The sequence below is a fragment of the Oncorhynchus gorbuscha genome, unplaced genomic scaffold (assembly GCF_021184085.1).
Source record: "Oncorhynchus gorbuscha isolate QuinsamMale2020 ecotype Even-year unplaced genomic scaffold, OgorEven_v1.0 Un_scaffold_1800, whole genome shotgun sequence".
Classification (NCBI taxonomy): Eukaryota; Metazoa; Chordata; class Actinopteri; order Salmoniformes; family Salmonidae; genus Oncorhynchus; species Oncorhynchus gorbuscha.
Genome location: NW_025746478.1, coordinates 71,999 through 90,000, shown reverse-complemented (window position 1 = coordinate 90,000; position 18,002 = coordinate 71,999). Strand labels below are relative to the sequence as shown.

Sequence of the window (18,002 nt, the reverse complement as noted above, 5' to 3'; positions counted from 1 at the left end):
TGATGTGTTTCAGAGGAAAGTCCTTTGTTTCTGTTCATTTTGAGGGTGTAATCAAACCCATAAACGCTGATGCTCCAGATACTCAAATAGTCTAAAAATGCCCAGTTGTATTGCTTATTTAATCAGAACAACAGTTTTCAGCTATTCTAACATAATTGCAAAAGGGTTTTCTAATGATCAATTAGCCTTTTAAAATTATAAACTTGAATTAGCTAACACAGCGTGCCATTGGAACACAGGAGTGATGGTTGCTGGGCCTCTGTACGCCTATGTAGATATTCCATAAAGAAATCTGCCATTTCCAGCTAGAATAGTCATTTGCTACTGTTATTTATCACTGTCTTTTTACTGTTGTTTTTAATTCTTTACTTAACTATTGTTCACCTAATACATTTTTTTGTGCTGTTGGTTAAACCTGTAAGTCAGCATTTCCCTGTAAGGTTGTATTCGGGCACATGTGACAAATAAACTTTGATTTGATTTGATTTACAACATTAACAATGTCTTCACTGTATTGCTGATCAATTTGATAAAAATTGAGAAATGCTGTAGGAATACTCAACTGGTGTCGCTCATTCAACCGACAAACTTTCAACCGGTTTTCCCCAGAGTTCAGAGGCTGAGCCTTCTCTGGTCTCTACTCCTCCCGTTACGGGGTCTGAGACACCGAAGCTTCCCACCATTAGCTCTGACAAATTGAAAACCCTAGTCATTGGCGACTCCATTACCCGCAGTATAAGACTTAAAACGAATCATCCAGCGATCATACACTGTTTACCAGGGGGCAGGGCTACTGACGTTAAGGCTAATCTGAAGATGGTGCTGGCTAAAGCTAAAACTGGTGAGTGTAGAGAGTATAGGGATATTGTTATCCACGTCAGCAGCAACAATGTTAGGATGAAACAGTCAGAGGTCACCAAGCGCAACATAGCTTCAGCGTATAAATCAGCTAGAAAAATATGTAGGCATCGACTCAAGTAATTGTCTCTGGCCCTGTCCCAGTTAGAGGGAGTGATGAGCTCAACAGCAGAGTCTCACAACTCAATCTCTGGTTGAAAACTGTTTTCTGCCCCTCCCAAAAGATAGAATTTGTAGATAATTGGCCCTCTTTCTGGGACTCACCCACAAACAGGACCAAGCCTGACCTGCTGAGGAGTGACGGACTCCATCCTAGCTGGAGGGGTGCCAGCATGCCAGCTTAGTGGAGTCTGCCACTAGCACAGTCAGTGTAGTCAGCTCAGCTATCCCCATTGAGACCGTGTCTGTACCTCCACCTGGGTTGGGCAAAACTAAACATGGCGGTGTTCGCCTTAACAATCTCACTAGGATAAAGACCTCCTCCATTCCTGTCATTATTGAAAGAGATCGTGATACCTCACATCTCAAAATAGAGCTACATGCATGTATTGAGTAACATGATGTCCTATGAGTGCCATCGGATGAAGATCATCAACGGTTAGTGATTAATTTGATCTCTATTTCTGCTTTTTGTGACTCTTCTCTTTGGCTGGAAAATGGCTGTATGTTTTTTTGTGACTAGGCTCTGACATAACATAATCGTATGGTGTGCTTTCACTGGAAAGCCTTTTTGAAATCTGACACAATGGCTAGATTAACAAGATCAACATTGTAATATAATAATATAATAATATAATAATATATGCCATTGTGAAGATTAACATTGTGAATGTATGGAAGTTAAATAAAAATAAAAAAAAAGGAATTTCGCGCTCTGCCATTTCAGCGGAGGTTGCTGAGGATAACAGGTTTTAAGTCTTTATTAAAGACTCATCTCTTCAGTGGGTCCTATGATTGAGTGTAGTCGATCCGCCCTTGCTGTCTCTGCCTAGCCAGCTACCGTCTCTCCACTGGGATCCTCTGCCTCTGACCCTATTATGGGGGCTGAGTCACTGGCTTTCTTGTGCTCTTCCATGCCGTCCCTAGGAGGGGTTGAGTCACAGACGTGTTCTTCCTGTCCTGTTCTTCCTGTCCTGTTTTGTGTCCCTTTGGGCTCGTGCGGTGGAGGACATTTTTGTGGTCTATACTCAGCCTTGTTTCAGGTTACAAAGTTGGTGGTCTGTTGATATCCTTCCAGTGGTGTGTTGTGCTTGGTAAAGTGGGTGGGGTTATATCCTGTCTGATTGGCCCTGTCCAGGGATATCTTCGGACGGGGCCACAGTGTCCCCTGTCCCACCACTGTCTCAGCCTCTAGTCTCTATGTGCCGCGGGGCTAGTGTCAGTCTGTTGTAATTTTCCTGCCCTATCTGGTGTCCTGTGGGAATTTAAGTATGCTCCTTCTAATACCATCTCTCCCTCTCTCCCTCCTGGAGGAACTGAGCCCTAGGATCATGCCTCAGAACTACCTGACCTGGCCCTGCTGCTGCTCCAGTTTCAACTGTTCTGCCTGCGGCTATGGAACTCTGGCTTGTTCACAAGACGTGCTGCCTTGTCTCGGACATGCTGTTTCCGACTCGCTCTCTCTTTACCACACCTGCTGTCTCGACCTCTGAATGCTCGGCTCCGAAAGCCAACTGACATTTACTCCTGAGGTACTGACTTGTTGCACCCTCTACAACCACTGTGATTATTATTTGACCCAGCTGGTCATCTATGAACATTTGAACATCTTGGCCATGTTCTGTTATAATCTCCTCCTACCACAGCCAGAAGAGGACTGGCCACCCCACATAGCCTGGTTCCTCTCTAGGTTTCTTCCTAGGTTACACCCTTTCTAGGGAGTTTTTCCTAGCCACTATGCTTCTACATCTGCATTGCTTGCTGTTTGTGGTTTTAGGCTGGATTTCTGTACAGCACTTTGAGATATCAGCTGATTTAAGAAGGGCTTTATCAATACATTTGATTGATTGATTGTTTCATGGTGTAATCTAGCTAATGGATATAAAATGGGCCACCAATGAATAGAGAATCACTAACGATGACTTCAATGACTGCTCACTGTGTGAGTAATAGTAATAGCTGCTAAAATGGATTATTAATGACTCAATGTTTTCCCAGATGGTTCAGACCATCTGCTGCACCAGGTTATTGGTGCCCCATCCAAGAGTAGAATATCACACCAAACAACTACATAGTACTGTTGAATCACAGGTTACATGTATACTCGATCATGTGATAGGCTACGCACACTTGGAAAAATGTGTTACCTTGGTTACACTAAAGGGGTGGCAGGGTAGCCTAGTGGTTAGAGCGTTGGACTAGTAACCGGAAGGTTGCAAGGTCAATCTCCCGAGCTGACAAGGTACAAATCTGTCGTTCTGCCCCTGAACAGGCAGTTAACCCACTGTTCCTAGGCCGTCATTGAAAAGAAGAATTTGTTCTTAACTGACTTGCCTAGTTAAGGAAAGATATAAAAAATAAAAAATGACAATGCTACGGCAAACAGGGGACATTGACACAGCCTCCCGACGTCGTAACGGCATATTTTTTACATTTACATTTAAGTCATTTAGCAGACGCTCTTATCCAGAGCGACTTACTTTAGTTCGCAAAGGCACCTCATCAACTACTATGTGTAGGTCTGTTAAATGCTGATCAAATGTATCTAGCACTGATGGCTGCAATTAAGTAACAGGGGATAGACCTGAGGCCTGACCTTAAGTAACAGGGGATAGACCTGAGGCCTGACCTTAAGTAACAGGGGATAGACCTGAGGCCTGACCTTAAGTAACAGGGGATAGACCTGAGGCCTGACCTTAAGTAACAGGGGATAGACCTGAGGCCTGACCTTAAGTAACAGGGGATAGACCTGAGGCCTGACCTTAAGTAACAGGGGATAGACCTGAGGCCTGACCTTAAGTAACAGGGGATAGACCTGAGGCCTGACCTTAAGTAACAGGGGATAGACCTGAGGCCTGACCTTAAGTAACAGGGGATAGACCTGAGGCCTGACCTTAAGTAACAGGGGATAGACCTGAGGCCTGACCTTAAGTAACAGGGGATAGACCTGAGGCTTGACCTTAAGTAACAGGGGATAGACCTGAGGCCTGACCTTAAGTAACAGGGGATAGACCTGAGGCCTGACCTTAAGTAACAGGGGATAGACCTGAGGCCTGACCTTAAGTAACAGGGGATAGACCTGAGGCCTGACCTAAGTAACAGGGGATAGACCTGAGGCCTGACCTTAAGTAACAGGGGATAGACCTGAGGCCTGACCTTAAGTAACAGGGGATAGACCTGAGGCCTGACCTTAAGTAACAGGGGATAGACCTGAGGCCTGACCTTAAGTAACAGGGGATAGACCTGAGGCCTGACCTTAAGTAACAGGGGATAGACCTGAGGCCTGACCTTAAGTAACAGGGGATAGACCTGAGGCCTGACCTTAAGTAACAGGGGATAGACCTGAGGCCTGACCTTAAGTAACAGGGGATAGACCTGAGGCCTGACCTTAAGTAACAGGGGATAGACCTGAGGCTTCAAGACATGAATAAACCCTTTATTGTGTTATGGATCATAACAACCTGGAGGCCAGGGAAGCTGTGGTTTGTCTAATATGGTGTAACTCTGTGTGGTAACTGAATTGGTGTAACTCTGTGTGGTAACTGAATTGGTGTAACTCTGTGTGGTAACTGAATTGGTGTAACTCGGTGTGGTAACAGTTGGTGTAACTCTGTGGTAACAGTTGGTGTAACTCTGTGTGGTAACTGAATTGGTGTAACTCTGTGTGGTAACTGAATTGGTGTAACTGTGTGGTAACTGAATTGGTGTAACTCTGTGTGGTAACAGTTGGTGTAACTCTGTGTGGTAACTGAATTGGTGTAACTCTGTGTGGTAACTGAATTGGTGTAACTCTGTGTGGTAACAGTTGGTGTAACTCTGTGTGGTAACTGAATTGGTGTAACTCTGTGTGGTAACTGAATTGGTGTAACTCTGTGTGGTAACTGAGTTGGTGTAACTCTGTGTGGTAACAGTTGGTGTAACTCTGTGTGGTAACAGTTGGTGTAACTCTGTGTGGTAACTGAATTGGTGTAACTCTGTGTGGTAACAGTTGGTGTAACTCTGTGTGGTAACAGTTGGTGTAACTCTGTGTGGTAACAGTTGGTGTAACTCTGTGTAACATCTCTCTCTGTCTCTCTCTCGGTTCCGAAACAAAACTCAGTCATGCATTTCAGTGAAATGAACAGGAAAGGAGACAGGAGAGAGGGGGGAGGGAGAGGAAAGGAGGAGACAGGAGAGAGGGTGGAGGGAGAGGAAAGGAGACAGGAGAGAGGGGGGAGGGAGAGGAAAGGAGACAGGAGAAAGGGTGGAGGGAGAGGAAAGGAGGAGACAGGAGAGAGGGTGGAGGGAGAGGAAAGGAGACAGGAGAGAGGGGGGAGGGAGAGGAAAGGAGACAGGAGAGAGGGTGGAGGGAGAGGAAAGGAGGAGACAGGAGAGAGGGTGGAGGGAGAGGAAAGGAGACATGAGAGAGGGGGGAGGGAGAGGAAAGGAGACATGAGAGAGGGGGAGGGAGAGGAAAGGAGGAGACAGGAGAGAGGGGGAGGGAGAGGAAAGGAGACATGAGAGAGGGGGAGGAGAGGAAAGGAGACATGAGAGAGGGGGAGGGAGAGGAAAGGAGACATGAGAGAGGGGGAGGGAGAGGAAAGGAAACAGGAGAGAGGGGGAGGGAGAGGAAAGGAGACATGAGAGAGGGGGAGGGAGAGGAAGGGAGGAGACAGGAGAGAGGGGGAGGGAGAGGAAAAGAGACATGAGAGAGGGTGGAGGGAGAGGAAAGGAGGAGACAGGAGAGAGGGGGAGGGAGATAAAAAGGAGGAGACAGGAGAGAGGGGGAGGGAGAGGAAAGGAGACATGAGAGAGGGTGGAGGGAGAGGAAAGGAGACAGGAGAGAGGGGGAGGGAGAGGAAAGGAGACAGGAGAGAGGGGAGGGAGAGGAAAGGAGACAGGAGAGAGGGGGAGGGAGAGGAAAGGAGGAGACAGGAGAGAGGGAGGGAGAGGAAAGGAGACAGGAGAGAGGGGAGGGAGAGGAAAGGAGGAGACAGGAGAGAGGGGGAGGGAGAGGAAAGGAGACATGAGAGAGGGGGAGGTAGAGGAAAGGATGAGACAGGAGAGAGGGGGAGGGAGAGGAAAGGAGACATGAGAGAGGGGAGGGAGAGGAAGGGAGGAGACAGGAGAGGGGGGGGAGGGAGAGGAAAGGAAACATGAGAGAGGGTGGAGGGAGAGGAAAGGAGGAGACAGGAGAGAGGGGGAGGGAGAGGAAAAGAGACATGAGAGAGGGTGGAGGGAGAGGAAAGGAGGAGACAGGAGAGAGGGGGAGGGAGAGGAAAGGAGACAGGATAGCACAGACATGAGAGAGGGTGGAGGGAGAGGAAAGGAAACATGAGAGAGGGGGAGGGAGAGGAAAGGAGACATGAGAGAGGGGGAGGGAGAGGAAAGGAGACAGGATAGCACAGACATGAGAGAGGGTGGAGGGAGAGGAAAGGAAACATGAGAGAGGGTGGAGGGAGAGGAAAGGAGCAGACAGGAGAGAGGGTTGAGGGAGAGGAAATGAAACATGAGAGGGTGGAGGGAGAGGAAAGGAAACAGGAGAGAGGGGGAGGGAGAGGAAAGGAGACAGAGAGAGGGTGGAGGGAGAGGAAAGGAAACAGGAGAGAGGGTGGAGGGAGAGGAAAGGAAACAGGAGAGAGGGTGGAGGGAGAGGAAAGGAAACAGGAGAGAGGGGGAGGGAGAGGAAAGGAGGAGACAGGAGAGAGGGGGAGGGAGAGGAAAGGAGGAGACAGGAGAGAGGGGCGAGGGAGAGGAAAGGAGGAGACAGGAGAGAGGGGGAGGGAGAGGAAAGGAGGAGACAGGAGAGAGGGGGGAGGGAGAGGAAAGGAGGAGACAGGAGAGAGGGGCGAGGGAGAGGAAAGGAGGAGACAGGAGAGAGGGTGGAGGGAGAGGAAAGGAAACATGAGAGAGGGTGGAGGGAGAGGAAAGGAGGAGACAGGAGAGAGGGTGGAGGGAGAGGAAAGGAGACATGAGAGAGGGTGGAGGGAGAGGAAAGGAAACAGGAGAGAGGGTGGAGGGAGAGGAAAGGAAACAGGAGAGAGGGTGGAGGGAGAGGAAAGGAGACATGAGAGAGGGGGAGGGAGAGGAAATGAGACATGAGAGAGGGGGAGGGAGAGGAAAGGAGACAGGAGAGAGGGGGAGGGAGAGGAAAGGAAACAGGAGAGAGGGGGAGGGAGAGGAAAGGAGACATGAGAGAGGGTGGAGGGAGAGGAAAGGAGGAGACAGGAGAGAGGGGGCGAGGGAGAGGAAAGGAGGAGACAGGAGAGAGGGGGAGGGAGAGGAAAGGAAACATGAGAGAGGGTGGAGGGAGAGGAAAGGAGGAGACAGGAGAGAGGGGGAGGGAGAGGAAATGAAACATGAGAGAGGGTGGAGGGAGAGGAAAGGAGGAGACAGGAGAGAGGGTGGAGGAGAGGAAATGAAACAGGAGAGAGGGTGGAGGGAGAGGAAAGGAGACATGAGAGAGGGTGGAGGGAGAGGAAAGGAGACATGAGAGAGGGTGGAGGGAGAGGAAAGGAAACAGGAGAAAGGGTGGAGGAGAGGAAATGAGACATGAGAGAGGGGGGAGGGAGAGGAAAGGAGACATGAGAGAGGGTGGAGGGAGAGGAAAGGAGACAGGAGAGAGGGGGAGGGAGAGGAAAGGAAACAGGGAGAGGGGGGAGGGAGAGGAAAGGAGACATGAGAGAGGGTGGAGGGAGAGGAAAGGAGGAGACAGGAGAGAGGGTGGAGGGAGAGGAAAGGAAACAGGAGAGAGGGGGGAGGGAGAGGAAAGGAGACATGAGAGAGGGTGGAGGGAGAGGAAAGGAGACATGAGAGAGGGTGGAGGGAGAGGAAAGGAAACAGGAGAGAGGGTGGAGGGAGAGGAAAGGAAACAGGAGAGAGGGTGGAGGGAGAGGAAAGGAGGAGACAGGAGAGAGGGGGAGGGAGAGGAAAGGAGGAGACAGGAGAGAGGGTGGAGGGAGAGGAAAGGAGACAGGAGAGAGGGGGAGGGAGAGTAAAGGAGACATGAGAGAGGGTGGAGGGAGAGGAAAGGAGACATGAGAGAGGGTGGAGGGAGAGGAAAGGAAACAGGATAGCACAGACATGAGAGAGGGTGGAGGGAGAGGAAAGGAGACAGGATAGCACAGACATGAGAGAGGGGGGAGGGAGAGTAAAGGAGACAGGATAGCACAGACATGAGAGAGGGTGGAGGGGAGAGGAAAGGAGACAGGATAGCACAGACATGAGAGAGGGTGGAGGGAGAGGAAAGGAGACAGGATAGCACAGACATGAGAGAGGGTGGAGGGAGAGGAAAGGAAACATGAGAGAGGGGGAGGGAGAGTAAAGGAGACATGGGAGAGGGTGGAGGGAGAGGAAAGGAAACAGGAGAGAGGGTGGAGGGAGAGGAAAGGAAACAGGGAGAGAGGGTGGAGGGAGAGGAAAGGAAACAGGAGAGAGGGGGGAGGGAGAGGAAAGGAGACAGGAGAGAGGGGTGGAGGGAGAGGAAAGGAGACAGGAGAGAGGGTGGAGGGAGAGGAAAGGAAACATGAGAGAGGGGGAGGGAGAGGAAAGGAGGAGACATGAGAGAGGGGGAGGGAGAGGAAAGGAGGAGACAGGAGAGAGGGGAGGGAGAGGAAAGGAGGAGACAGGAGAGAGGGGAGGGAGAGGAAAGGAGGAGACAGGAGAGAGGGTGGAGGGAGAGGAAAGGAGACAGGAGAGAGGGGGAGGGAGAGGAAAGGAGACATGAGAGAGGGTGGAGGGAGAGGAAAGGAGGAGACAGGAGAGAGGGTGGAGGGAGAGGAAAGGAGGAGACAGGAGAGAGAGGGTGGAGGGAGAGGAAAGGAGGAGACAGGAGAGGGGATGGAGGGAGAGGAAAGGAGGAGACAGGAGAGAGGGGGAGGGAGAGGAAAGGAGACAGGAGAGAGGGGGGAGGGAGAGGAAAGGAGGAGACAGGAGAGAGGGTGGAGGGAGAGGAAAGGAGGAGACAGGAGAGAGGGGGAGGGAGAGGAAAGGAGACATGAGAGAGGGGAGGGAGAGGAAAGGAGACAGGAGAGAGGGGGAGGGAGAGGAAAGGAGACATGAGAGAGGGGGAGGGAGAGGAAAGGAGGAGACAGGAGAGAGGGGAGGGAGAGGAAAGGAAACATGAGAGGGAGAAAGGGGTAGAAGGGAGAGAGAGATGGATGGATAGAGATAATGAAACAGACATATATACATAATGAGAGTGAGAGAAAGCCACCTAAGAGCAGCTCCAGGCCTCCAGGACCAGAGATTCTGACTCAAACTTCCCTGAAGGCAGCTGACAGTGTTTTATTTATGTTTCTTTTATTTCACCTTTATTTATATATATAATTTAACCAGGTATTTATATATATAACCCTTTATTTAACCAGGTATTTATATATATATAACCCTTTATTTAACCAGGTATTTATATATATAATTTAACCAGGTATTTATAAATATAATTTAACCAGGTATTTATAAATATTATTTAACCAGGTATTTATAAATATAATTTAACCAGGTATTTATAAATATTATTTAACCAGGTAATTATAAATATAATTTAACCAGGTATTTATAAATATTATTTAACCAGGTATTTATAAATATAACCCTGTATTTAACCAGGTATTTATATATATAACCCTTTATTTAACCAGGTATTTATAAATATAATTTAACCAGGTATTTATAAATATAATTTAACCAGGTATTTATAAATATAATTTAACTAGGTATTTATAAATATAATTTAACCAGGTATTTATAAATATAATTTAACCAGGTATTTATAAATATAATTTAACCAGGTATTTATAAATATAATTTAACCAGGTATTTATAAATATAACCCTGTATTTAACCAGGTATTTATATATATAACCCTTTATTTAACCAGGTATTTATAAATATAATTTAACCAGGTATTTATCAATATAATTTAACCAGGTATTTATAAATATAATTTAACCAGGTATTTATATATATAAATATAACCCTTTATTTAACCAGGTATTTATAAATATAACCCTGTATTTAACCAGGTATTTATATATATAACCCTTTATTTAACCAGGTATTTATAAATATAACCCTTTATTTAACCAGGTATTTATAAATATAATTTAACCAGGTATTAATATATATAACCCTTTATTTAACCAGGTATTTATAAATATAATTTAACCAGGTATTAATATATATAACCCTTTATTTAACCAGATATTTATAAATATAATTTAACCAGGTATTTATAAATATAACCCTTTATTTAACCAGGTATTTATATATAACCCTTTATTTAACCAGGTATTTATATATATAACCCTTTATTTAACCAGGTATTTATAAATATAACCCTTTATTTAACCAGGTATTTATATATATAACCCTGTATTTAACCAGGTATTTATAAATATAACCCTTTATTTAACCAGGTATTTATATATAACCCTTTATTTAACCAGGTATTTATATATAGAACCCTTTATTTAACCAGGTATTTATATATAACCCTTTATTTAACCAGTTATTTATATATATAACCCTTTATTTAACCAGGTATTTATAAATATAACCCTAACCCTTTATTTAACCAGGTATATATATTATATAACCCTTTATTTAACCAGGTATTTATTTATATATATATATATAACCCTTTATTTAACCAGGTATTTATAAATATAACCCTTTATTTAACCAGGTGGCCAGTTGAGAACAAGTTCTCATTTACAACTGTGACCTGGCCAAGATAAAGCAAAGCAGTGTGACACAGACAACAACACAGAGTTACACATAAACAAACATACAATAGAAAAATCTGTATACAGTGAGTGCAAATGTAGTAAGATTAGGGAGGTAAGGCAATAAATAGGTCGTAGTGGAGAAATAATTACAATTTAGCAATTAAACTAAATTTCCTTTAATTAGGAAGAGGTTTGTTCCTTTTTATTTAACTCGGCAAGTCAGTTAAGAACAAATTCTTATTTTCAATGACAGCCTAGGAACAGTGGGTTAACTGCCTTGTTTAGGAGCAGAACGACAGATTTGTACCTTGTCAGCTCGGGGATTTGAACTTGCAACCTTGTAGGTTACTAGTCCAACGCTCTAACCACTAGGCTACCTGCTGGTTACTAGTCCAATGCTCTAACCACTAGGATACTCTGCCACCACTTTAATAAGGAAGAGATAGGTTCCTTTAATTAGGAAGAGACAGGTTCCTTTAATTAGGAAGAGATAGGTCCCTTTAATTAGGAAGAGATAGGTTCCTTTAATTAGGAAGAGATAGGTTCCTTTAATTAGGAAGAGATAGGTTCCTTTAAATAGGAAGAGATAGGTTCCTTTAATTAGGAAGATATAGGTTCCTTTAATTAGGAAGAGATAGGTTCCTTTAATTAGGAAGAGATAGGTTCCTTTAATTAGGAAGAGATAGGTTCCTTTAATTAGGAAGAGATAGGTTCCTTTAAATAGGAAGAGATAGGTTCCTTTAATTAGGAAGAGATAGGTTCCTTTAATTAGGAAGAGATAGGTCCCTTCACCTACAGTCCAATACCTCTTTCACACCACAGGCAGTTGAGATGTAGCAGGGTGTTGCGTTCCCTCTTTCTAGAGGCGTGTGTAACATGTACCTACAGCTGCTAGCCCTCCAAAGCTAGGAGGGTTGTTGGTTGGTTGTTTTGTCATAGTAGCCTAGTGGTTAGAGTGTTGGACTAGTAACTAGTAACTAGTAAGGTTGCAAGTTCAAATCCCCAAGCTGACAAGGTACAAATCTGTTGTTCTGCTCCTGAACAAGGCACTTAACCCACTGTTCCTGGCTGTCATTAAAATAAAAATGTGTTCTTAACTGACTTTCCTAGTTAACTTCTTCGATATAGGGGGTGCTCTTTTAATTTTTGGATAAAAAAGTTCCCGTTTTAAACAAGATATTTTGTCACGAAAAGATACTCGACTATGCATATAATTGACAGCTTTGGAAAGAAAACACTCTGACGTTTCCAAATCTGCAAAGATATTATCTATGAGTGCCCCAGAACTGATGCTACAGGCGAAACCAAGATGAAATTTCAAACAGGAAATGCCCCAGATTTTGAATGCGCTTTGTTCCAATGTCTCCTTATATGGCTGTGAATGCACAAGAAATGAGCCTACACTTTCTGTCGTTTCCCCAAGGTGTCTGCAGCATTGTGACGTATTTGTTGGCATATCATTGGAAGATTGACCATAAGAGACTACATTTACCAGGTGCTCCGGTTGGTGTCCTCCGTTGCAATTATTGCGTAATCTCCAGCTGTGTGCATTTTTCCATTTGGTTCAGAGGAGAAACCAAACTGCCAGGAATGACTTATCATCGAATAGATATGTGAAAAACACCTTGAGGAATGATTCTAAACAATGTTTGCCATGTTTCTGTCAATATTATGGAGTTAATTTTGAAAAAGGTTTGGCATTGTAATGACTGAATTTTCGTTTTTTTCTTAGCCAAACGTGATGAACAAAACGGAGCGATTTCTCCTACACAAATAATATTTTTGGAAAAACTGAACATTTGCTATCTAACTGAGAGTCTTCTCATTGAAACATCTGAAGTTCTTCAAAGGTAAATTATTTTATTTGAATGCTTTTCTTGTTTTTGTGAAAATGTTGCCAGCTGAATGCTAGTCTTAATGCTATGCTAGCTATCAATACTCTTACACAAATGCTTGTGTAGCTATGGTTGAAAAGCATATTTTGAAAATCTGAGATGACAGTGTTGTTAACAAAAGGCTAAGCTTGTGAGCCAATATATTTATTTCATTTCATTTGCGATTTTCATGAATAGTTAAAGTTGCGTTATGGTAATGAGCTTGAGGCTATAATTACGCTCCCGGATACGGGATTGCTCGACGCAACAGGTTAAATAAAGATAAATCATCTATAAACTCTTTGCTAAAGGTGCAATCAAGAACCTAAATGTGTTCTTCGGTTGTCCTCATAGAATAAACTTTTGAAGAACCTTTTTGGTTCCAAAACGAAACCTGTCCTCAGAAATGGAACCCAAAAAAAAAAGAACTAGAAAGGGTTCTGGGGTTCTGTCTGTGTGTGTGTGTGTGTGTGTGTGTGTGTGTGTGTGTGTGTGTGTGTGTGTGTGTGTGTGTGTGTGTGTGTGTGTGTGTGTGTGTGTGTGTGTGTGTGTGTGTGTGTGTGTGTGTGTGTGTGTGTGTGTGTGTGTAACTTACGTCTTCTTCCCACAGATAGAGCCTTTATACCAGGTCCTACATGTGCTGAAGTACTTCCTCTTCTTGGTCCCCATCACCTGCTGCATGGCACACACATTGGGTCTGGGGGAGATGGAGAGGTGGGAGGAGAGAGGGCAAGGGAGGGGAGCGGAGAGGGAGGAGGGGGGGGGTCCGGAAGGAGGCAAAGGAGAGAAATGGTGAAGGGAGTAGGGAGTAGGGCAAGAGGTATGAGGAGGGAGGAGGGGAAGAGGTGGGTGGAGGGGAAGAGGTGGGAGGAGGGAGGAGGGGAACAGGTGGGAGGAGGGGAAGAGGTGGGAGGAGGGGAACAGGTGGGAGGAGGGAGCGGTGGAAAAGGTTTGAGGAGGGAAGAGGTGGGGAGGAGGGAGGAGGGGAGGGGAAGAGGTGGGAGGAGGGAGTAGGGGAAGAGGTGGGAGGAGGGAGGAGGGGAAGAGGGGGAGGAGGTGGAAGGAGGGAGTAGGAGAAGAGGTGGGAGGAGGGGAACAGGTGGGAGGAGGGAGCGGTGGAAAAGGTTTGAGGAGGGGAAGAGGTGGGAGGAGGGAGGGAGGGGAAGAGGTGGGAGGAGGGAGTAGGGAAGAGGTGGGAGGAGGGAGGAGGGGAAGAGGGGGAGGAGGTGGAAGGAGGGAGTAGGAGAAGAGGTGGGAGGAGGTGGAAGGAGGGAGTAGGGTGAATATATTCATTAGCATTCATTGCAAACATTTTCCTCCCCATTTACACGTCATTCAACAACGAATGACAATGGGGAACCGTATTTAATTTTCCTGCATGGCTCTAAATCAATGTTTCATTCGATGCCTCTGACCTCTTTATGAAACAGTTTGGGGTTCATGGAATTATACTCTGTTTAATATGCACCACAATATAAAATAATGATTTCAAATTATGCACATAACTTTGTTAAATCATCTGTAGACACATATCCCTGCCAAGAGCTTCAACATGACTACTAACCATCTGTTTCTTAGTAGAATGTATGGAGTATAGAAACTTATATTATTAGTATTTATAAAGTAAACTCTTAGTATATATAAAGTAAACTCTTAGTATATATAAAGTATATTCTTAGTATATATAAAATATATTCTTAGTATATATAAAGTATATTCTTAGTATATATAAAGTAAACTCTTAGTATATATAAAGTATATTCTTAGTATATATAAAGTATATTCTTAGTATATATAAAGTATATTCTTAGTATATATAAAGTATACTCTTAGTATAGATAATGTATACACTTAGTATATATAAAGTATATTCTTTGTATATATAAAGTATGCTCTTAGTATATATAAAGTATACTCTTAGTATAAATAAAGTACATGAATAGTATATATAAAGTATACGAATAGTATATATAAAGTATATTTTTCGTATATATAAAGTGTACTCTTAGTATATATAAAGTATACTCTTAGTATATATAAAGTATACTCATAGTATTTATAAAGTATGTTCTTAGTATTTATAAAGTATACTCTTAGTATATATAAAGTATATTTTCTTGTAAAAAGTATTGAGTTAAACCTCTGCTTCAGATTGTTTTAAAAGTTCAAATCCTTTGAAGTGCAGCGTTTCAGAACGATTCAAATTGACAGCCGATGTTCCGTCTTTATAGTGGGCACTGCGTTCACGGTAAACGCTGTGTACGTCGGCTCAATCGGAAATCACCTTTTCCGTTAAAGATTGCGCACTCTGTGACGCTTCAGCGATGAAGAGCGGGGCGGCAGGGTAGCCTAGTGGTTAGAGCTGTTGGACTAGTAACCGGAAGGTTGCGAGATCAAATCCCAGAGCTGACAAGGTACAAATCTGTCTTTCTACCCCTGAAAAGGCAGTTAACCCACTGTTCCTAGGCTGTCATTGAAAATAAGAATTTGGTCTTAACTGACTTGACTTGCCTGGTTAAAAAAATTGGTTTTTAAAAAGTGCAGCTTTCATCTCTACATTGTTTTCAATAATTACAGAGGCTGTATGAATTAATGTAGCTAGGTGCTACAGTATATAAATGATGAGACCCTTACAGAGGCTGTATGAATTAATGTAGCTAGGTGCTACAGTATATAAATGATGAGACCCTTACAGAGGCTGTATGAATTAATGTAGCTAGGTGCTACAGTATATAAATGATGAGACCCTTACAGAGGCTCTCTCTCTCTCTCTCTCTCTCTCTCTCTCTCTCTCTCTCTCTCCCTCCATCTCTCCCTGTCCCCTATCGCTCTCTCTCTCTCTCTCTCTCTCCATCTCTCCCTGTCCCCTATCGCTCTCTCTCTCTCCTTCTCTCCCTGTCCTCTATCGCTCTCTCTCTCCCCATCTCTCCCTGTCCCCTTTCGCTCTCTCTCTCTCTCTCTCTCTCCCTCCTTCTCTCCCTGTCCCCTATCGCTCTCTCTCTCCATCTCTCCCTGTCCCCTATCGCTCTCTCTCTCTCTCTCTCTCTCTCTCTCTCTCTCTCTCTCTCTCTCTCTCTCTCTCTCTCTCTCTCTCTCTCTCTCTCTCTCCATCTCTCCCTGTCCCCTATCGCTCTCTCTCTCTCATCTCTCCATCTCTCCCTGTCCTCTATCGCTCTCTCTCTCTCTCTCTCTCTCTCTCTCTCTCTCTCTCTCCATCTCTCCCTGTCCCCTATCCCTCTTTCTCTCTGTCCCACTGCCCTCATCTCTTTCTATCCCTATACCCCCCTGTTCCGTTTAACCCCATGTCCTCCATCTCTCTCCATCTCTCTGTGTCTCCCACCCTGTCCCCATCATGGTCCTTACCCCTGGAGTCTGGCCCGGATACGACTGTGTGTCACAATCTTGTCGTAGGCTGAAGAATCCACTCTATCCACAGAGCTGAGCGTACAGAGCGCGAACACAGCCACAAACACTAGCTTCATCCTCAGGTCGTCTGTCTGTTTCTCTCCAGAGTTGGTCACACACACTCACTCCACTCCGAAATGCACAGGAGAAAGAGGAGCGCTCACAGGAGTGGGAGGTTTTTTACTCTTTACACCACCCCCCTCCTTATTTAACTCTCTCAATCTCAACTCTCTCTCTCTCTCTCTCTCTCTCTCTCTCTCTCTCTCTCTCTCTCTCTCTCTCTCTTGCTCTCTCTCAACTCTCTCTCGCTCTCTCTCTCTCTGTCTCTCTCAATCTCAACTCTCTCTTTCTCTCTGTCTCTGTCTGTCTTTCTCTCTGTCTCTCTCTCTCGCTCTCTCTCTCTCTGTTCCTCTGTCTCTCTGTGTCTCTCTCTCTCTCTCTCTCTCTCTCTCTCTCTCTCTCTCTCTCTCTCTCTCTCTCTCTCTCTCTCTCTCTCTCTCCCTTTCTCTACCTCTACCTCTCCCTCTACCTCTCCCTCTACTCACCCTTCCCACCCCCTACTTTTGACCAGAGCTCAATGAGATGCCATTTGGGACTCCCGCCTACTGTACATATCTGAGAGGCGTACGTAATGACTACGACGGTAAAGACCGATGATTCTTTCTGTTCATAGCTGTCTCAGCCTGTCTTCCCAGTGTCTCCAAGCCTTTCACTAACAGTATAGTTACTGTACCAGAAGTCAAGCTGTCTGTTTCAGATGGATCTTTCATTTCTATTTTGGCAGTGAGACCAAGATGTATTTTTTTAAAGGAGTCTTGCATGACAAGACCAGCAGCAAAATTACAAAATAAAAGTTAGAGACAAAATACACTGTATTTTTCTTTCTGTATCTGACCATATAGACCAGAAGAGAAGCTGAAGTGGTCTTCAAGACGTGTGAGATATTAACACCATGACTCTGACAGTCTGACAGTCTCCTACCTACCATCTATTACCTGCCTTTCCCTCAATCCACCTCCCCTCTTTTCTAACCCTCTCTGCTCCCTTTTCCTTCCTCTGACATTCTCTCTTTCCACCTCCCCCTCCCTTTCTTCCGCTCTCTCAGGACAGACTGCAGTGAACACAGAGTGACAAGACATCCATCTTTGTCTCTCTAAGTCAGGGGTTTTCAAACCTCACCTCAGGGACCTCTAACCATTCCAACTTCTCCTCTGGGACCTCCAGCCGTTCCAACCCTCTCCTCGGGGACCCCCAACTTCTCCTCAGGGACCCCCAACCTCTCCTCAGGACCCCCAACATCTCCCATGGGACCTCCAGCCATTCCAAACCTCTCCTCTGGGATCTCCAGCCATTCCAACCTCTCCTCAGGGACCCCCAATCTCTCCTCAGGGACCTCCAACTTCTCCTCTGGGACCTCCAGCCATGCCAAACCTCTCCTCTGGGACCTCCAGCCATTCCAAACCTCTCTTCTGGGACCTCCAACCTCTCCTCAGGGACCCCCAACATCTCCTCAGGAACCCCCAACATCTCCTCATGGACCCCCAACTTCTCCTCAGGGACCCCCAACATCTCCTCAGGGACCCCCAACTTCTCCTCAGGGACCCCCAACATCTCCTCAGGGACCCCCAACATCTCCTCAGGGACCCCCAACTTCTCCTCAGGGACCCCCAACTTCTCCTCAGGGACCTCCAGCCATTCCAACCTCTCCTCAGGGATCTTGATCTATTCTAGAGCTAATACATCTGATTCATCTGGTGCTGCTAGTTCAGGACTACAACAACAAGTACTACAGCTAGTTCAGGACTACAACAACAACAAGTACTACAGCTAGTTCAGGACTACAACAACAACAAGTACTACAGCTAGTTCAGGACTACAACAACAACAACTGGTACAGCTAGTTCAGGACTACAACAACAACAACTACAGCTAGTTCAGGACTACAACAACAACAACTGGTACAGCTAGTTCAGGACTACAACAACAACTACTACAG

The 18,002-nt window shown here is 45.3% G+C and overlaps 1 protein-coding gene across 1 annotated transcript in view; it reads right to left on the bottom strand.

Annotated features, from left to right (window-relative positions):
* LOC124024238 (periostin-like) overlaps positions 1-16,227 on the bottom strand; it is a gene marked incomplete at its 3' end in the record, with an annotated part of 26,737 nt that extends 10,510 nt beyond the window's left edge. The window contains exons 1-2 of the mRNA XM_046338233.1: positions 15,965-16,227; positions 13,197-13,298 (exon numbers count right to left, since the gene is read on the bottom strand). Coding sequence (XP_046194189.1) covers positions 13,197-13,298; positions 15,965-16,083 — 221 coding nt within the window. The remainder of the gene's footprint in view (positions 1-13,196; positions 13,299-15,964) is intronic.
* Between the last annotated feature and the right edge of the window lie 1,775 nt (positions 16,228-18,002).